Below are 20,906 nucleotides of genomic sequence, written 5' to 3'. Positions count from 1 at the left end.
CGTAGTGTCACAGCTGAGCAGTACATCCACCCCCGCTGAGCCGCAGGAGGAGGGACAGGTAGCAGCACAGGAGTGCTGAGGACACGCATCCCTGCACAGAGCCGCCGGCGTGGGTGCTGGCTGCTCCCTGGAGCTGAAGTACAGAAGGAAAGAGCGTTTCTGCCATGCCCAGCTGTGACAGTCTGGGCAGAGTCCTCCAGCATCTCCCCGCTCTGAGACAAACTGCTCCCGAGGCCCTGCCTCTCTTTATCCTGCCAGATAATAAATAGGTGCCAGGTATGGGTGCTCCTGGAGCCCATCTCTCCACGCCCGTCTGTGTCCCCCTGGCAGACAAGACCAGAGGCAACACAGCCTGTGGGTTTCTCCCTGCTGCATCTTTGCTGGGCAGCGCGGGGTTTGAAGCTGCTGCTGCTGCTCCACCCTCCACCTTTACACCCTTTGCCTCAGCTATATCTCCTCCATGCATTTGCTGGACTGGAGGGAGCTATAGAGAGAGATGCTCTTCACCGCCTCCTCTCCACATCCGTGCCGATGCCACCCCAGCCGACGACCATCACCATGTGCAACAGGAGAAGCTCAAAAACTCATGATGAGGGGGAAAGGGATGTTTCACAGCCGCTTTGTGCCCACGCAGGGTTCGCCTGGAGCTGCATCTGAGTAATAAGCCCTCTGGTAATCCAGCTGCGTATTAGCAGTGACCAACCTGGTGACACCCTCACTGCCACCCCGCCGGGGGATGTTCAATGCTGTTACGGTGTTACCTTTATGTCTGGCACACTGTTCGCCTGTGTTTTCACCACAACGCAGCTCCCAGGCATGGCTCGGGTGTTTGGATGCGGCTGGGATGGATCGCAGCGCTGACACAGAGCTGGGATCCCATGCTTTGTGGCCTCGGTGCCAGGGGCATTCCCGGACACATCTAATTTATTAACACAGGGAAGCCCTCTGCATTGCTACGAGACCAAGCGAGCAGGAGCGAGCGTGGTGGCAGAGCCCTCAGCCAGGGAAGCTCCTGCAGACCTCTGCCTCCTCCTTCAGACTGTCAGTCTAAGAGGTGCCAGTTCTTACCGAGGCTTTTCCTGCCATCCTCCTGAAATCCTGCTGGATTTCAGTACCCACAGCCTTCTCCTGGACAAACCGGCAAGACACAAACTGGATGGGTGGTCTGCGAGATGGGTAGGAAATCGGCTCACAGGCCCTGCTCAAGAGGGTGGTGATCGGTGGCTTTGACTCCAGCCAGCAGCCTGTCACAAGCGGGGTCCCCCAGGGATGGACACTGCACCCCACGCTGTTCAACATCTTCATAAATGATCTGGACGATGGGATTGAAGGCACCTTCACCAAGTCTGTTGATGACACAAAGTGGGTGGTGAGGTGGACACATCAGAAGGGAGAGCCATCTTACAGAGAGACCCAAACAGGCTGGAAGAGCGGGCTAGCAAGAACTGAATGAAATTTAATGAAGGCAAGCGTAAAGTCCTGCAACTGGGACGACATAACCCAAGAGCCCAGCACAGGCTGGGACCTGTGTCGCTGGGGAGCAGCCTGGCTGAAAGGGACCTGGGGGTCCTGGTGGGCAACGGGCGGAATACGAGTCAGCTGGGAGCCGCTGCAGCCACGAAGGCAAGTTGGATCCCGGGCTGCGTCCGCAGGGGCGTTACTAGCAGGGATGGAGAAGTGATCATCCCACTCTACTCAGTGCTTGTCAGGCTACACCTGGAGTACTGTGTCCAGTTCTGGTCCCCACAATTTAAGAAAGATGTGGACAGACTGGAGAGGGTCCAAAGGAGGGCCACAAAGATGACTGAAGGGCTGGAGAACCTGCCCTATGAGGAAAGCTTGAAAGAGAAATCCCCAGAGAAGAGAAGGCTCAGGGGGACCTCATCACAATATTCCAGTGTTCAAGGGCAGCTACAAAGAGGACAGAGGCTCCCTCTTCACAAGGAGCCTCATGGAGAAGACAAGGGGCAATGGGTACAAGTTACTTCGGGAGAGTTTTCATCTCAACATAAGAAAGAATTTTTTTATAGCAAGAACAATGATTCACTGGAATAACCTCCCCAGGGACATGGTGGAGTCCCCATCCCTGCAGGTTTTCCGGATGCAACCGGACAGGGTGCTAGATAATCTCAGCTAGGCTCCCTTTCCCATGAAAGGTTGGATCAGATGATCTTTCCAGGTCCCTTCCAACCTGGGCTGTTCTGTGATCCTGTGATCCTGATCTCCTCCACTCCCTTCCCTCCCTCCTTTGCCCGCCGTGTGCTGTTTCTGCTGTCCCTGCCGGGCACGGCCAATGCCTCGGGGAGGACATTCATCATAGCTTTCTCCCCTACCCACCACCCCTTTTTCCAAGGTTTGTAGGAAACTCGTATTTTTGAGAGCTCCATGTCTCTATGGGTGCAACGGGGCAATGATTTCTAACTTCACTGGAGGGGACGGGCTGACCGCCGCACCCACACCCTCCCACCCCAGCCACATTACCCGCATCTCCCGAGCAAGCCATGGAGAGCTCCAAGAGGGGCAGATCCCGTGACTCTCCCAAGCCTTTGTGGCTCCAAAACCCAGAGATGCTGAAAACACCACGGCAATTGTCAGCTTTGGGCTTCAGAGGGAGAGCAGCAGGGAAGCCGGGAAGCCCATTGCCATCCGTCGGAGGGATGCCCACCCCTCTGTTTGGGGGGGATGCTCTGCCATGGAGTTGCGTGATTCATCTCCATGCTGTGACGAGCTGCCCGTGCTGGTGCCTTTGCCACCGACTGAGTTTCCCGTGTCGCGCCGGTTCTCGTTCCGCAACAAAACCTCGTTAGACACAGCACGAGCCAGCCAGCTCCTGCAGCATTCCACAAAGAGCAGTAACATTTTAATCTGACCTGTGAAGAGAGCCAGCAATAACACCACCCAGCCCGATCTCCAGGGTTTCTCTTTCCCCCCAGGGATGCCTGGAGGCAGGCTGCCTGTCCCTAAGGGATGGCCACCATCCTGAGGGACCTCGAGGTGACAGAAATGCTGCTGACCTCCCTCTTCCCGAGTTCAGGGGGCATGGCGTGATGCATGCCAAGAACTGGGGCACCCGTCACCCTCTCTGCCCTGTTCTGCACCTCATCCCAGTGCCTCCCCTTTAACACTTCTTCCCGTTGAGAAGCGCTCATACCCATCTCCTCCTTTCACGATAGCTGAGCAACCCCTAAAGAAATGGAGGCGTCATCAGAGCTTTGAAGAGTTTGGCCTTTTTATTGGTGTACTGATAAGACATAATTATCTCTATGGCATAGAGGAAGATCCTTCCTTCTTTCCATCCATCCATCCATCCATCCATCCATCCATCCATCCATCCATCCATCCTTCCCACTGTATGTTCCATATTCTCCAAAACAAAGTTTGTCTTTACGATTTCTCAGGCAGTTGAAAACCTGCTGCTAGCTAAAAAGACCAGCCTAGCTGCCCTGAGAAGGTCTGTGGAGCGTGAGTGTGGTGAGGGCTTGGGGGAACACCTGGTCTTTCTCCTGTTTGCTTCTGTTATTCTGTACTTGCATGAAAATTTAAAAGCAGGTTGTTTGGTGGCTGCCATCTCCCTTATTCCCGGTGCCAAGCTGCTGTACGAAAACGCCTCTCACTTCTGCAGAGGAGCTGAGGAAACAGAAAACAGGGCTGTGGGTTCAGCTCCAAGATCCCGCATAGCTGTCCCCCCTATACGCGGGAGACGGCCACGGGTGTGGGTGCACCAGGACACGCTCCTTGCATCAGGCACCAATTCGCCCGGAGGGGAGGTCCGAAGAGCGCCTGGTGCTTCTGCTCTCACCAGAGAATGGGGAAAGCAAAGGCTTCCCTCCAGATCCCTATCTCCTACGGCTTCTGAGCAAAGGGCAGATGGTGGCAGGGATCCAGTGGGAGCTGCTCCAGGAGGCTGCGGTGCTCGGGTTTGGACACACTCCCTCCTCTCCTGCTGGAGCCACGGGATGAGCCACTGCCAGGGAAGTCCCTAATTCAATGCCGCGTTCCGTGGTGGAGCCCTTCTACAGCAGGACAGGAACACCACACTCACACCAGGAGCCTGGTCCCACCTTGGCCGCCCCAGAGGGTACACCCCAAAACCATAATGTGGTACCCAGAAACGAAGGGCTGCTCCCCGGCTGATGCTGTCCGACGCGCCTGCCCTTGTTATCCCTTGACTTTCCTCCTGTGGCTAACACCTTGAGGTGGGAGCGCCTCTGGGTAAAGCTGCGCAGCACGGGGTAGGATTTGGGATCCCGGACACCCCGTGTGTGGGAGCCAAATTCCTCCCAGAGAGTGGCCTAAAATCCCTCCAGACAATCAGGTCTCTACCAGGGCAGGCAGGAGGCAGGAAAGGCAGCAAGAAGGCGACAAGTTCCTGCTGCACTTGGGGTCCAGCGATGAAGAACAACCCCTGCCCAGTGCTCTCCTTCCCACTTCTTATTTCACTTAGCCTGTCCATGCATTGGAGACAGCTCTTTGACAGCCTGTTTCATAAAGCGTCATCATTAGGCACAAGAGTTAACAGCCTTTTTTTCTGCCCGCAACCACTCCAGCATGACTCAGCCAGGGCTGCTCTTCCAGGATGGATAGTTCTCACTTCTTCCATGTTTGGGAACACAACGCTGAGCTGATTTTGCCCCGGCTGCGTCCCCGGCAGGTTATCCTCACAGCTGGGAAGATGCCAAGCTTCCTTAGGGGTCCAGATGGGTGCGCTTATTTTCATCACAAAAGAGCGATGGGGAGCAGGGTGGCTGGTGTCCCTCTGCCCCTCTGGTTGCTGCCCCCCTCCTTTTTGCAGGTGGTGGCTCCAAATTAGGGTGCTGATCCCCCACTTGGCCGTGGGGAGGGGCTACAGACAAGGAGGCCACATCAACCTGGAGGTGCTCCGGAGCAGAGACAAGCGTGCAAACGTGGCCAGCGAGAGGACACTGCCTGTGGCCACCTGCCCGTTGCACTTTCCTGGGTGGCACTGTGTCACCCCACGCTCCCGCCCGGTGCTGGGGCAGGGGACAGAGCTGTCCCCACTCCCGGTGATGCTGGAGCCATGGGGGGGTTCCCTGCCAGCCCTCCTGCGGGCAGGAAATCGCACCCAGCGCTTCACATTTCTCAAGAAAGAGTGAAAATGCCTCAAACGTGAGAACGTGGCCAAATGACCGCGAAGGGCTTTGCTATGGAAATGCCGAGCCGTGTCCCCCGGGGCTGGTGGCTCCCGGCATCTCGCTGGGACGCGGCGGGTGGCCGCGCTCGACCTTTGTTCTCGCTGGCATCTCCTTGGCGGATGCCGGCGACTGAAACCAAAGCCCCGGGTCCCACCGCACCGGCGCCGGCAGGTCAGGAACAACGAGCCCCTTTCAGGAAACAGGGAAATACAGGAAAGCAGAAAAGGACAATTTAACATCCAGGAATGGAAATGACTCAGGGGGTTTAAAATGCAGAGGAGGAGGAGAAGGGTCCCGGCCCCTTTCCGATAGCCACGTGGCTTTGTCACAAGTTTGCGCGTTGTCCCTCGCGTTTCCTACCTTGCCCCTTACATCAGGGTTTGGCCCGTGCTGCCCGTTCAGCAGGGCTGGAGGGCACAGGGGCACCCAGCCTCGCTGCCTCCTTGCTGGGCTCCGGCGGTGACGGCTCCCCAAAGGCCGGGCAAGGCTTGGGGCTGTCCCTGCCGCCGGGAATCGATTTTGGTCCTGCAGAGTGGCTGCCGGAGCCGGAGCCAGCAGCGGGGACGGCTGGGAGGGTGAAGCTGCGGCACTGCAGAAGGTACCGGTGCGCACACCCAGGAGCACGTCCCTGTGTCACGCTCACAAATCCGTGTTATCCCGTGGATGAGCAGCAGCCGGGGGGTTTCCAGCCGCGCTTTTCCCCTCCCCGAATTCCTGAGAAGAGGCTGAACACACCCGTGGCATAACCTCCCTGGGTGTCTGATCGATGGAAAACCATCGCAAAAGTACCCTTGCCGGGGAGCGGGGATGTCCCCTGGGTTACCCAGGCACCGGTTTTGGGACGTCCCAGCTGCACAGCAGAAGAGGAGAGCGCCCAGGAGAAGAGGAGAGTACCCAGGACAAGGAGTGGGGGGAAGCAGAAGTGCCCCAACCTTGTGCGACCCTCACCTGGGGCCAGACCCAGCATCCCCCCAAAGAAGGGGGAGTCTCAGGGCTCCGGCTGCGGGCCAGACATCCGAGGGGTGGAGGCAACCTGCTCCTTCCCAGAGCAATGGGGCAGGCAGGAGCAGCGCCGGAGCCATGGCTCGGGGGACGGCTGCCTGTGGGGACGTCCTCATCAGTCTCTTTCCAACGGGACTGATCCCCCCATTGCTCCAGCTGAGCCCCCACCGAATGGGCAGGAAGGGATCTTTCCTTCCTCCACCGAGGAAGAGCCTTATCAGTCACCAGCTCACGAAGCCGCAAGAAAAGGAGGGAGGGGACGGGGCAAAAGCCAGCAGGACCCCATTGCCACCTGTACCTTCCCCAAGCACCTTGAGGAGTGTTCCCCGTTTGGGTGGTGGCCGTGGGAAAGGTCTCGGGAATGGGGTTCGCCCTGTCGCACAGCAGCACCCCAGGCCACGCATCCCCACGGGGGGCAGAGCTGGGACACCCCCAAAATAACGCGACTCCCATTTCAAGCTGCTGGAGAGAAACCGGTATCAGAAGAGGAGTCGTGATCAGGCCTGGCATCTTGTGGGGGTGTCTCCAGGACTGGAGCACCCGGCTGGGATGCTGGGTGGCGAGAGGAAGGGCCTGGGCGCTGCCTTTGCTCCCTGCCCACGAGGATGCAGCATCCCGGTACCCTCAGGGGACAGCCCGGGGGCTCCCCCCGGCCGTGCACCCCACACGGATCCTGGCACCAGGAAACAGCAGAAGAAAGGCGCTCGTGTGATTCCGTGAACTCCAGCTCTCCTTCCTACCTGGTTGCACTTTCAATCGGGAGCATGGGAGAGAAGCAGGTACCTGGAGAGAGCTTTACAGGGCAAGCGGCCACGGAGCGGTTTGGGGAGTTCAGCATCCCGCAGCCCAGCAGCAAAGCTCGACGGTGGGGGGAAGCTCTCACCACCACGGCCATTGCCCCGGGAGATGCACTGAGCCCAGCCTAAAGCCGGCTGCAAACCTCCTCTCCATCGCAGGCACCTTCAACGGCCCGCAACGCCCCGGTTATCCAGGCTCGGCAAGGCCGAGGCATTTTGGGAGCCGCAAAGACAGCCGAGGTGATCTCATCCCGCGAGTATTTTCTTGGCTCATTCGTCTCGCTCCAACGCCTCGCCGATAAGGCTCGGCGGTGAGGTCAGTGGGAGGGTTTTGCATTGCGGAGCCATGTGTCACCCGGGGAGCCCGGGACGCCGGCACCTGCGCTCGCCCGCTGCTGCCGTGGATCCAGCCAGAGCCGCGAGTCCCTGCCCCACAGCAACGGCCCCAGCGTGGGCTTTCCACCCACACGCTCCCACCTGGGCAGAGGGTCCATGTGGGCAGCCCCCGCCGCTGCCTGCTGCCCACGGGTCCAGCCCGGCGCGGGGCTGCCGACTGCTATTTCACCTTCTCCGGGGGAAAACAAAAAGATTGAGGCTTTTCTGACGTCCAGCATTAGAAAGAAGAAGAGGAAACTCTTCAGATCACTTTCCAAAGGGGTGTTATCAGCCCAGGAGGGGTTTCCTGCTGCCAAAAATAGAGCGGTGTTAAGATAGGAAGGGAAGCGGGATGACGCAGGCATAGATAAGGCCGGCGGATGAGCCGGGAGAGGCAGCACGGCTGCTGGAGGAGCTGGGCTGGCTCCCCCGGGGCTCGGGGTGGGGCGCCCCATCCCCTTGGCTGGGTTCTTCTGGAGGTGCTGCCGCCAGGCTTAGTATCTTGGAGCAAGACGTCCATCCGTCCATCCATCCATCCATCCATCCACCCATCCATCCATCCATCCATCCATCCATCCGTCCATCCATCCATCCATCCATCCACCCATCCGTCCATCCATCCATCCATCCATCCACCCATCTGTCCATCCATCCACCCATCCGTCCATCCATCCATCCATCCCTCCATCCATCTGGCCTGGGATGGTGTTTCCAGGCTCAGCATGTGCTTGGGGACACAGAGGTGAGAGCCATGCCCTCCTCTCCTCCCCATGAAGACCTCCCCAAGACCCTCGCCAGGGTTTCAGGGTCCCCCCACCCCCGCAGGGCCTATTCCCACCTCTAAAACTCCAGCCAGGCGGATTTGACTTGTCACTGGTCAAACTGGGCTGAAAAACTTGTTTCTTGAGCCCCATTACTGTCTGATGAGCTCCCGGGCGCTAAGTACAGGCTCAGGACCTCCTGGGTGGGGATGCTGTTACGCTTTGTTAAGCCTGAATCCAGATTGACCACGCCAGGGCCTCGTCCTTCATCTCTGGGTCTGTAACACGGCGCTCCTCTTCCTCCAGGCACCGACTCCTTCTCCCCGTGCACCTTCTCTGCGTGCTCCCCTGCCTTTGAGTCTGTAACCTGCTCCACATCGGGGATTCATTTTTTTCCCCCATTTTTTGGAAGAAAACCCAGAGGGAGAGAGCTGTGCCTGCAGCCCCCTGCCTGCTATCGCATCCCGTGGCTTTCGGGGTACTTGGGGTGGCCCGGGGGTGATGCCGGGGTTGGGATGGGGTGGATTTCACACCAGCAGAAGCAGCAAAGCAAGGAGACGAGGCTGGAGACCACTGTGTCCCCCCTCCCCAGACCTGCCTCCCGGGTCTGCGCCGGTCAGAAGATGCCGAGTTCCCTCTCGCAAGAATGGGAGCTTAATGTCCCGTAGCTAATTAGCAATTTTCCCCTGCACCTGCCTTGCCGCCGCCGCCTCCCCTCCGACCATCTGCCGCCTCGGGGCCCCGCAGGCGGCCGCGGCTTTGGGCTCCGCACCGGCAGCCTTGGGCGCTTGGGGCAGAGACGGGGCTTGTGTTTCTCTGCTTTGGGGTTGGGGTTCTCAGCATCCCCCCGAAGATGAGCTGGGGCTCTTTGGTGTTGAAAGGGGAAAAGGAATTTGGTCCCTGATGGCTCCCTCCATCCTCTCGTGTCCCCCAGCGTGGTGCGTGGCCAAGCCCCGCCGCGGTCCCGTGGCCGTGCCGCAAATGGCACCTGCCCAAAAAGGGAAACTGAGGCCAGGAGAGAGGCCCAAAGGTGCCGAACCCAGCGCCCGACAGGCAAGAACTGGCAGGGACGGCTGCACTTGCAGCGAGCCGCCATCCCCCCGCCGGGGGGATGCAAGGAAGGGGGGGGGCGTAAGGGCAGAGCAGATGGGGCCGGCAGGTTTTTGTGGGACTGGCTTGGACCCGCAGACAATGGCGCGTCTCTCCGAGCTGCGATTAAACAAGAAGATTTATGTTGCCGGACAGCTGGCGGGCAGAGCTCGCCGGCCCCCCCATCCCGGCAGCTGCGAGCTCCCCGCACGCATCCCGGCCCCCAGTGTGCTCCTGCCTCTGCCCCCCAGGCCTCCTCGCACGCCTGCGGGCACCCGTGGCAGGAGCGTGGCCCCTTGCACACCCCGGGCACACGCTCCGGGGCCCAGGGTGGCCGAGCACCCCGAGCACCCCCGCATGCCCATGGCACCGTCCCCGCGCGCTTGCGGGGCTGGGAGCAACGCCGTCGGGGCTCACGGTACCGGTGGGCTCCGGTGGGCTGCGGGAAAGGCCTAGGCGAGTTTTGGGGTGATTTTGAGGAGAGTGGGAGTGGGGAGTGGGGATGCACATCCCGCTCCCTCCCCTCCTCGCGGGTCTGAAGCCACCAGCCCGGGCCAGCTGCGGCTGCCCCACGACCCCCGTGTCCGCGTCCGTGTCCGTGTCCGTGCTCCCCCTGCCGGCAGCGGCCCCGGCGGGCCGGGGAGGGGCGGTGCGGAGCGGAGCGGGCGGGTCCGGCCCCTGCATTCCGGGCATAGCAGCGCCCGGGCCGGCCCCCGCTGCCGGCGGGACGCCCAGAGCCGCCGCCGCGCTCCCCGGGCAGCACCGCCGCCGCCCCGCTCCGCCATGCCCCGGTAAGTGCCGCCCGGGAGGGGCTCCCACCGGCACCGGGACCCCGCCGGGACCGGGACCTCCGTGCGGGGCCGGCTGGGCTCGCCCTGGCCGCGGGGGCGGCGGCGAGGGGGGGTCCTGCCCGCCTCCCGGGGGCTCCGAGCCCGCTCCCCCGGGGCCGCCTCGTCCCCCACCCCCGGGCCGCGGGGCAGCGCCGGTACCTGGGGGACGTCCCTGGTCCGTGGGGAGCCGGCCCCGGAGCCAGCCCCAACCCCCGAGCCGGCCCCGGCCCCGGCCCCCGGAGCCAGCCCCGGCCACGGGTGTGATGAGAGCGCCAGTGCTCAGCCACCGCAGCGGGGAGGCTGCGTCCCGCTCCCACCACCACCGCCACGGCCTCCCGCCCGGTCGGCACGTCCCGGCCAGCCTGCCAGCGTGCTGAGAGGGATTCCTGGAAAACAAACCCTCGTCAGTCGGGGTCTGCCCTGCGTCCCGCCTGGGCCGCTTCCCAGTTATCCCCTCTTTTCCCCGCACAGGTGCCTCGGCGTGGCCGGTTGCTGCTAAGGTCCCCGGGGACGCCCTTCTCGGGTGGAAACGTGGCTTTGCCGACGGCGCGGGCGGAGATGAGGACGGCGGAGGACTCGAACGGGACGGTCCTGCACCGCCTGATCCAGGAGCAGCTGCGCTATGGGAACCTCACGGAGAACCGCACGCTGCTGGCCATCCAGCAGCAGGCCCTGCGCGGCGGCGGCGGTGCCGGTGGTACCGGCAGCCCCCGCTCCTCCCTGGAGAGCCTCAGCCCGGAGGAGAGCCAAATGGTGCAGCAATCCACGCGGCAGGAGCCCCAGGGCCAGGAGCATCACTCCGACCACGTCTACTTGGAGAACAACGTCTATCGGCTCTGCCAGCCCCAGCACAAGGGCGAGGAGCTCCCGACCTACGAGGAGGCCAAGGCGCATTCCCAGTACTACGCCTCGCAGCGGGGCGGGCAGCAGCCCGGAGGGGCCAGCCTGGGAATTCGGGGTGAAAATGGTCTGCGCGGGGCCGAGAGCAGCGCCCGACGCCCCGACGAGGGGCTGAAGGACCTGAAGCACGGCCACGTGCGGTCACTGAGCGAGCGGCTGATGCGGATGTCGCTGGAGAGGAACGGGGCCAAAGCACAGAGCCCCATCAGCGCCTCCCACAGCTACCCCCAGCTCTCCCGCCACCACCAGCTCGCTGCCCTGCGAGGGCAGCACCCCGAGGGGCCGGAGCCGCGGGGACCCCCCCCGGAGTATCCCTACGTCATCCCTTCCCAGGACGCTTACCTGGCCGAACCCCGACCCTGCTCCCAGGAAGGTCCTGGATTTCAGCATCCCGAAATCAGGTAACCCACAGCCCCTGGGCCCCGCTTTTGGGGTGCCCGCCGGGTACCTCCCAGCCACGGCACCCCAGGAGCGGCTGGGATGGATGCTCGGAAGATGTGGGATGCGGAGAGCGGTGGGGGGCCTGGGGCAGCCGTTGCTGGACCTCTCAGCCTCGTGGGGCCAGATCCAGAGCGGTCCCCCGGTCTGCGGGGACCCCTCCAGTCCTCTCCTCTCCCCAGTTTCCCCCAGCACAGTTGGGTTTTTCCAACTGGTGATGAAAATCCCGCTGCCTCTTCAGACCCTGCCCCCTCCCCATGTGCTGGGAGGAATTTGGGGTTAATTTAGGAGCTGGAACCAGCTCAGGAAATGGCTACATTTAGAACAGGGTGGAAGGCGAACGCGCTCCCCACTCCGTGGAAACCCACCCCGGTTTGCTCCCGGTGCTGCGGGATTGCTGCCGAGCTGAGCCCCGGCCGGTGCGGGGCCTCAGCGGAGGCGATGAGCAGCGCCGGGCAGCCCTCTCCTTCCCTCCGGCAGAGCCCCAGGTTGTCTCCGAGAGGACCATGGAGAGGTCTGGGGAGCCCGGAGGTCCAGGCATTGCTTGGGGAGGGCTGGAAGCAACTTCTTCCAGTGCGGAAAACGATGGGAAGAAGGGAATTAGAGGCTGGATGGGAGGACGCACGCTGCTCCCAGCCCTGCTGACCTATCCGGGCGGAGAGCGATAGCATCTCCAGCAGGAAAACCTTCTCCTTCCAGGGAACAAAGAGGGGAAGGGGAGCCGCGAGGAAGATGTATTTATTCTTCCTCGCTCCTATATCATCCCGCAGGAATGCAGGCCCTTGGCGGGCGGCCCGCGGCGGAGCGGGGCCAGGCCGTGCGCAGCCGCCCCGCTCGGGGTATTCGAGGCGGCCGCGGGATGTCGAGGAACTCGGAGCGGCCGCGCGAGGGGTGGCCGGGCTGGCCCTGCTCCTCCGAATACAGCGAGGATGTATTAATAGTTTGGTGGTGAGGAGCCGTGCCAGGAGCCCTCACTTTGCCCAGAAAACAAGGAAAAGGGGCGGCGCTGCCGGCTTCCAAGGTGCATCCTTGGCTGAGCTGTCGTCCATCCGCAGCACCCCCAGCCATGGGGTGGGCCTGGGGGTCTGGGAGCCCATCCTGACCCACCATCCAGGGGTGTCAGGTCAAGGCATCCCTGCGAGACGGGGTTTATTTCGTGTTTGAGGGTGCTCGGGCGAGCACCTTTTAGAAAGCAAGCGCTTCCCAGCTCTGAAAAGCAGGATAGGTGCTTCCCGGAGCCTCCCTCCTGCTTTGGGGTGACCTGGAGGCACCCCCTCGGCCGGTGGGTTTGGAGCGGTCGGTGGGACGCCGGAGATGCGGTCGCCTCTCCCACCCTGCCAAGCCCCTTGAGCATCCCTCTCCTCCCGCCCCGCAGGGTGCTGCCCACCCACGTCCCCGCCGCTTTCCTGCCGCCGCCGGGTGCCCTGTGCCCGGGCACGCTGGGTCCCGCCGGCGTGGAGGCACTGGTCAGCGCCCAGGCGGTCTCGGCCGGCAACCGCCTGGCCCGGGCAGACGCCGTCCTGCGGGAAAACGAGAGGCTCCAGCGGGAGAGCGAGAAGCTGCGGCGGGAGCTGGAGAGCTGCACCGAGAAGGCGAGCCGCATCCAGAAGGTGAGCGAACAGCGGCAGCCCCGCGGCCAGGGCTGCGTGGCCCCCCGCCCGGGGGGATGCTCAACCAGCTGCTGTGAAAATTCACCCCCTTTAGCGTTTTAATCCCTTCTCCCCCTCCCTCCGGCCGCTTATTCCCCTCCGAGCAGCTGCGTTTCGGCCGTGCGGCAGCCGGGACGGGGGAGAAGGAGCCCATTCTCCGGTGACCCCCTCCCTCCGCCTGTCCCCCAGCCCCGGCCACCACAGAAAGCCCTTTGTGCGGCCGTGTACAAGGGGCGGCTGTTCCCCACCAGCCAGGCTACGGCGGAGTCAAAACCTGTGGAGGGGCTCTTCTGCAAGAAGAAAGGCAGAAAAAATTAGTTTTCCCCCAAAACGTGCGCTGGGGGTCAGGCCGGGGGGGTCCCATGGGTGCGCTGAGCTCCTCTGGCAGCTCGGGTTGGGCTGAGCGACCTGGGTGAGCTTTGGCCAACATCTCCCTTTCCTTTCCTCATTCCACGAATATCTAACCCCGGCCTGTCCCTTCCTCCGCCCCAGCTGGAGAGCGAGATCCAGCGCATCTCGGAGGATTACGAAAACCTCGTCAAGGCGTCTTCCAAGAGGGAAGCCTTGGAGAAAGCCATGAGGAACAAGAGAGACGGGGAGATGCGACGGCTCCAGGACTTCAACCGGGACCTGAAAGGTGAGGGACCCTCCGTGTCCCCATCCCCGCGGGCGCTCTGGCTTTTCCCCCCGGGTCTTTCCACGGGTAGCCAGGCTTCTCCCACTTCCTCCGGCCAAAATCTTATATTTAAATCTTAATTGGGTTTAATTGCTTTTCGACCAGAGCGGTTGGAATCGGCGAACAAGCAGCTGGCCAGCAAGACCCAGGAAAGCCAGGAGAGCAACCAGGGCAGCGTGGCCAAACTCCTGGCGCAGAGTAAGTCCCCGGGGATGCCCGTCCTCGCCCGGCTCCCCGCGGCACCCGTGAGCGGGACGGCGGGGCTCGGCACGCTCCCTTTTGGCTGGAGGAGGAGGAGGCGGGTGGCGGGCGGCAGCTCTCGCCCTTCCCCGGGGAGGATGGAGCCGCTCTTGGCGCTGGACTCGAGCCATTAATCCCGGCCGGCCGGCGGCGTGACCCGCATTCTCCGCATTCCTGCCGCCGCGCCGGCTCTTCCAGCATCAAGCCCGCACTCCCGCGCCAGCCCGGCTCTTCTCTGCCTCCTCCCTCCTACGCCTCGCGGCTGGATTGGGGAAAATATACCTAAATCCGTCGTTTTAGCAGAGAGACACGGTGTTGGTGTTACGTGGGAGGAACCGCATCCCCTTCCCTAAGGTGGCTGGATTGACGCCGGGCAGCTTTTACCCATCACGAGCCAAAATTTGGGCTGGAACGTGGCAAATGAAGGCTTTTGGCCGTCTGCCCGAGCGGCTGGGATGCCTCTGGGCATCCACATATAGCACGTCTGCTGGGGGAGGGATGGCACGGCCAGGTTTTGGGGAGCGAAGAATCCCCGTGGGGTTTCGTGGACCAGCGGTGAAGCTTCCTTGGCCGAGCCTCGGGTGCTCTCTTGCAGGCTACGAGCACCAGCAGGAGAAGGAGAAGCTGGAGCGGGAGGTCTCCCTGCTGCGCAGCGCCAACGAGGACCAGCGGCGGCGGGCAGAGCTGCTGGAGCAGGCGCTGGGCAGCGCCCAGGCGCGGGCGGCCAAGGCGGAGGCCGAGCTGCGGAAGAAGCGGGCCTACGTGGAGAAGGTGGAGCGGCTGCAGGCAGCCCTGGGCCAGCTGCAGGCCGCCTGCGAGAAGCGGGAGCAGCTCGAGCTGCGGCTCCGCACCCGCCTGGAGCAGGAGCTGAAGATGCTGCGGGCTCAGCAGGTGGGTGCCGGCGAGAGACGGCCGTGGGTGCCGGCGAGACGTGGTGGGTGCCGCATCCTCCCAGCACCTCCTCATCCTCTCTTTTTGGGTTTTGTTGTTTTTTTTTTTTTTTTGCCGCTGCAGAGGCAGGTGGGGGCTGCGGGCGGGGGGACGCCGGAGCTGAGCGCCCACACGCTCTCCGAGCAGCTGAGGGAGAAGGAGGAGAAGATCCTGGCCCTGGAGGCTGACATGACCAAGTGGGAGCAGAAGTACCTGGAGGAGTGCACCATGCGGCAGTTCGCCATGGACGCCGCGGCCACCGCAGCCGCCCAGCGGGACACCACCCTCATCAGCCATTCCCCGCGGCACTCCCCCAACAGCAGCTTCAACGAGGACCTTCTCTTGGCCAGCCACAAGCACCAGGAGATGGAGAACAGGTAGACCCACCTCGCCGACAAGCTCGCGCCGTGGCCTGGCCGGGCAGCGCCCGCATCCTCCTCCCCTACCTCTGGCTCCTCTCCCAGCTTCTGCCTCTTCTCCTCTCCAGGTTAAAAGCCCTTCATGCCCAAATCCTGGAGAAGGATGCCGTCATCAAGGTCCTGCAGCAGCGCTCGCGGAGGGACCCCAGCAAAGCCCTCCAGGGCTCCCTGCGGCCAGCAAAGTCCGTGCCCTCCGTCTTTGCCGCCTCCGCCGCCCCGAGCTGGCCGGGGGCTGGCCAGAGCGACCGGCTGGCCGAGGGCAGCTCCCGGGGCAGCGCAGGTAAATAGAGGCACCTGCCCGTTCCCTGCCTTTGCTCGGCGGCGGGGAGTTGCCTGCAATTTCCCCTGTGGTTTTGGAAGTAGAGAGAGAGATTGGGGAGGGGGGATTTCTCCGGTGAGCCGTCGGGACGGGCCGCGGGAGCCGGCAATCCCTAACGGCGTCTCCTCCAGCAGGCAAAGCCACGGCCGAAGGGGCGGCAGCGCCCGCTGTCCTCCCCCTGCCCTCCCACTCCAAGCACGGCAGCAAGGACGGCAGCACGCAGACGGATGGGGCAGCCGAGAGCAGCGGCCAGGGTGAGGGCACCGAGCGCCCGGCCGCTTTGCTGGGTGAGTCCCCCGGGGATGGCACGGGGGAGAGCCGGGGATGCTCCAGCCCGTGGGCTTGGCTTGGCATCCAGGAGGCTTTGCACAAGCATCGGTGATTTTTCAAGGCATTTTAAAGACCCCAGTTGAGTCTGGTGGGTTTGAATCCCTGCAATCACTCGTTGCTTTTTTATTTTCAAGGTGCAGAGCTTTTTTCTTGAGCGCCCTGGGGGGAGGCTGGACCAGCGGTACGCTTGCTGCCGGCCCTTCGGTGGGGTGGGCACCGTGCCGATGCTCTTCACCTCTCCTCCAGCTCTCACCTTCTTTCTCTGCAGAGAGCTCGGCCGCCGCCAGAGCCCCAGACCTCTCCAACATGGTGGAGATCCTGATTTAAGGCCGCCCGGGGGCTGCACACCGGCCCCTCTGCCCTCCCTGCCTGCTGCACAGGCAGAGCCACCCTGCCTGCACGTGCCGGGGACGGAGGAGCCTGCGGGAGGGAGGACCGAGCCTGGAGCTCAGCGACGTCCCCGCGGCCGGTCTCCACAGGTGGCCCTGTGCGTGGGAGGGCCACCGACCCCGCTCAGCACCCGCGCGGGTCCCCAGCTGCGCGGGGCGCGCTGGAGCCCGGGGACCCCGCAGCGGCGGCGGGGGCTCACGACCCCTCTGTAAATACACTTGGGTTTTGTACGACGGGAGCAAACGTATTTATCGTTTCAGCCTCTTCTCCTTCCCGAGGCGGGGGGTTTCTTCCCATCCCCTCCCTTCTCAGCTCCATCCCCATCCCGGTCTTGCTGGGTCTTCCCCATCCGCATCCACCCAAGCGCTCGGCCTCCGACTGGAATTTCCCGCTCCGCTCGCCCAAACTGTACCCACGAGCCGACGTCTCCGCGCGAGGGCAGAGCCGGGAGGGATCCTCCGCAGGTCCCATCGGCCGCCCAGATCCACACGGCCAAGCCGAGCGCCGGGAGCCCCAAACCTCCATCATCCGCATCCACCGTCTGCACCCTGCCGCCGGGATGGGTGAGGGGTTCGGGATGGGGTGGCGGTGAAGCAAAAGAGAAAATGATAATCGAGGGAATGAAAGGTGGAGGAGAAATCCCCTTGGAACCGGAGGTGAGAGGCTGGGAGTGAACCGAGGACGGGTGACGGAGGCGGTGGGACGGGACGCGCCGCCCCTCCCCTGGCTCCGTCCCACCGCCGCGTCCCCCGGCTACTGGCAGCTGGCTTCTGCCCGTGGCCAGCGCCGACCTCTCGCTCCTCTGAGCTCGGACGCTTCCCGTCCCTGCCCTTCGTGTATGTATATATATATATTTTTTTTTTTTCTTTCTTCTTTAAACGTGTGCATTTGCTGGACAACTGCATTTTTTATTTTTCTCTCCCAGACATGTAAAAAATGCGTTCGGTTCTCGTGCATTGTTTACAAAGTGGAAAACAAACAAACAAAAAATTATGAAAGAGGAAAAAAAAAAAACCCCACAACTTAATATATTTTATATTAATATTGGTATTTCTTTTTAAGTATTTTTTTTTCGTGCTGTGAACTTTTTTTTTTTTTCCTGCCAAAGACGATGAGTTCTTGTTTGTGCGTTTTAAGTTATCTTAAGTATTTAAACGTAAACCTGGCTGTTTCGTTATGCCGCCCTATACCGAGATTGCTGTAGCATTCCACTTGGTATAACAATATTTTAATAAAAAAACCCAAATATTGACCCACAGGTACTCTTTTTTTCCCATGCGATGGGGCGAGACGGGTGGGGGGAAGGGGTCGAGGGGTGGTGACCCCCTGGCTGAAACGCTGCCCTTCCCCGCTCCCCGGGGCAGCGATTTGGGGCGCAGCTCATTGGGAGAGGGGAAATAAATGCTCAAAAGCATCTCTGCGTCCCCCGAAATCCCATTGGGATCCCATTTCCCCCACCTCGATGGGGGAAGAGGATGGAGTTGCCTAGAAATGTCGATGTCGTTTCCTTCCTGCGTGTATGCTCCGTCCTGTGGGAGCCTCCTCCTCTTCCTCACAAGTCCCGTTCCTGCCCTCCTAAGCCCCCGCCGCAGGGACTCCTCAATGGCATCTCCAAGCGCAGCTGGACCTTCCCGGTCCCCAACCTCTCCCCTGGCTTCGTCAGCCACCTCCAAGCCCTTCCCACCCTGCTCAGCTCCTCGGTCTTCTGGAAGACCAGACGTTCTCCTGGTATCAAGCTAGGGTTGCCTTAAGTCTTCCACAGCCATGCCGTGCTGCTCCCCAGCCCTTCCCCTCTGAGCTTTTTGTTTGCTGCTGTCATTTGACTTTTATTTTTAATTGCTGTCACATTAATGCTTCCCAGGGAGCATCCCCGGGGACTCTGCTCCGGCTGCTTGGGTGCTGGCGGTCTGGCTGGAGCCATCACCAGCTGGGCTGGGGCTTTCCCTTCTGTGCATCACTTGGCATTTATTGGCAGCTTTTTTTTTTTTTTTTTTTTTTTTTTTTAAATCCTGCTGCCCCTGGGGACCAGGAGATCTTGTGCAAGACTCTGCCATGGGCTTTAGCTCGGATTACGCAGAACAACGGCATAAGAACCCAGCTTTGCTGCCAACTGCTCCCTGGAAGGCGGCTTAGGAACTCCGCTGAGGATCACCGGTCTTGGTGGGACTGCGATGCTGAACGCCGGCTCAGCTCTACCCTTCCCACTCAAGACCCTGGAAGGAGTGTGTTTGAAAATTTGGGGCTTCCTGTGGCCATGGGACAGGTCTCCATCCCTGCAAGAGCAGGTTAGAGAGACTGGGAGCAATGGGAAGGTCAGAGCCGAGCTCCTCCTTCCACCCATGGCTTCTCCTGGGTTTTGCAAGCAGGGAAACAAGTTCCCCCCATACACGTCTGAGGGGGACCCTTCTGCCCTCCCCGAAATGGGGCCAGCGACAGGGAGGACTGGGTGGGAGCTGCTGCTGCTGGGAATATGTCGGGGGTCCCAGGGACCCCAGCCGGGGGCCGTACCTGCCGTGCCCCCCCCAGCTCCTGCTGCCCCAGAGCTGAGGCAGCCGCCCGGGAAGGCTTGCAGCATTCCTGGCATACCGCAGCTCTCACGCCCCACGCTTTATTTACCCGAATCCGGATGCGGAGCGGCCTTGTGGCAGGTCTGGCTGTTTGCAGGCAGCTTTCCGGGTCCGGGGATTCAGGGAATGGGGTCCTGTTGAGACCTTTGCCCACTGCTTGGCCATCCTCCGTCCTCCCGCCCGTTGCCCTGCGGACCCCCATCCCCAGGACTTTCACAGTCTCCGGGAGCCAGAAAATGGGCGAGCGCAGCCCTGGATGAGGGAGGCGGCAGAGAAGCGTAAAAAAAAAAAAAATGGGAAGGGAAAGGAAAACCCCAGAGCCCATCGGTGAATGCGGGAGTCCGGCCGTGGGGAGAGGATGCCCGAGCCCGGCGGGTCGGGGCAGGAGGTCAGGGCTCCTCCTGCTGCACCCCCGAGGAAGCGGCGGCAGCGCCCCAATTCCTTTGTTTTGGTAGGGTTGCTTTTCAGGCAGAGCAACAGCCTGATGGAGCTCCACGCCTTGGCGCAAGGAAGGCTGGTGTGGGTGTCTCTTATCACCTGCTTTATCGCTCTGTCGTCACAGGCATTTCCCTCCGCTCTTTCCGCACCGTCTCACTGGGTTTCACCATCAGCATCGCTCAGACCCACAGTCCTTTATCCCACGTGGCTCCTGCTCAGGCCAGGACATGTCCCTGTCACTGTGGGTCCTGCTCAGGCCAGGACATGTCCTTGTCACTGTGGCGCAGTTGCCGGTGACTCTTCTGCTCTTCCAGCTAAAATACCATGCGGGAACCAAACCTCCTGCTCCCGCTTCCATCCCTGTGTCCATGATCTCTGTGTCCTTGATCCTTGTGTCCCAGCACCCCTGCATCCCTGCATCCTTGACCCTTGCACCCCTGTGTCCCAGCACCCTTGCATCCCTGTGTCCTTGACTCTTGCGTCCCCGTGTCCCTGCATCCCTGTGTGCTTGGTCTCCGCATCCCTGTATCCCTGCATCCCTGCACCCCTGTGTCCTCAGCCCTTGCATTCCTGCATCCCTGCTTCCCTGTGTCCTTGACCTCTGCATCCCTGTGTTCCTGCATCCCTGTGTCCTCAATCCTTGCACCCCTGCATTCCTGCATCCCTGCGTCCTCAATCTCTCCATCCCTGTGTTCCTGCATCCCCGCGTCCACAATCCTTGATCCTCGCATCCCCGTGTCCTTGATCTCTGCATCCCTGTGTCCCTGTGTCCCCATGACCCCAAGACGGGGTGGCTGGAGATGTCTGCCGAGCTGCTGGCTGGGCTGGTGCTGGATGCGACACCGTCTGTGGGCTGCACAGCCGCAGCCCTGGAGAGATGGAAAAGGGCCAGCGGGCTCTGCTCTGAATGCCACCGCTGTCACCCCCCTGGCTTTGATGAGACACCCTGTCCCGGGGCAGCAGCTCTCTCGTGGGTGAAAGGGAGATGGCTCGTCTGGCCTGGGGGCTGTTCGGGGAGGGACGGTCCCTGCCGCGGTCACCGCGGGCTGGGACAAGGCTGAGGATCTCCTTGGGGCCCCGTGGCTCTCCAGTAAGTCCCAATCCCAGCCAGGAGCACCTCGCTCCCCTGGTGCCACACCAGAGCAGCACCTCTGCAGCGTTGGTTCCTGCTTTTCCCCATTCCTCCTTGGAGCCTGGAGGTTGGAGCTTGGTCCTCGGAGCATCCTTGGAGGTTGGCAGGTCCTTCGTTGGCCCTGGTCCCTCCTCATCCTCTCCTCATGCATCTCCTTTCCTTTTCCACTTGCCAAATCCTAGGGCTGGACAGGCAAAGACAAGCTGATCACAACCTCCTTATGATGGAAAACGGCTCTTTGGAAAGCCAAAAAATCCCCACCGGGATTTGGGAGAAAGGGAATTTCACTCCCCTGCCAAAGAATCCTGATTCTGGTGGGGGAAGTTTGGCAGCGCTGCGGGCCAGCCCCGCAGCCGGCTTCCCAGCAAACCAGTCGGGCAAACCGCCGTGCTTTCGCCCGCCTCAAGTCCCGGCTTGCTCCTCGGGCCGGCAGGAATGAAGCTCTCCCCGCCGGGCCTGCTGAACCCTTCC

General features: G+C 61.9%; 1 protein-coding gene across 1 annotated transcript; it reads left to right on the top strand.

The window, feature by feature from the left end:
- Positions 1-10,508: 10,508 nt before the first annotated feature.
- Positions 10,509-17,550, top strand: AMOTL2 (angiomotin like 2). The gene is made up of 9 exons (XM_075157807.1): positions 10,509-11,308; positions 12,721-12,955; positions 13,487-13,631; positions 13,776-13,868; positions 14,506-14,801; positions 14,925-15,217; positions 15,328-15,539; positions 15,710-15,865; positions 16,177-17,550. The coding sequence occupies exons 1-9, from the start codon at positions 10,566-10,568 to the stop codon at positions 16,233-16,235; spliced, it is 2,232 nt and encodes a 743-aa protein (XP_075013908.1). The 5' UTR covers positions 10,509-10,565; the 3' UTR covers positions 16,236-17,550.
- The last annotated feature ends 3,356 nt before the right edge of the window (positions 17,551-20,906 follow it).

The sequence above is a fragment of the Calonectris borealis genome, chromosome 9, assembly GCF_964195595.1.
Source record: "Calonectris borealis chromosome 9, bCalBor7.hap1.2, whole genome shotgun sequence".
Taxonomy (NCBI): Eukaryota; Metazoa; Chordata; class Aves; order Procellariiformes; family Procellariidae; genus Calonectris; species Calonectris borealis.
The sequence above is the reverse complement of the archived record's forward strand: the minus strand, read 5'-3'. Positions and strand labels throughout refer to the sequence as shown.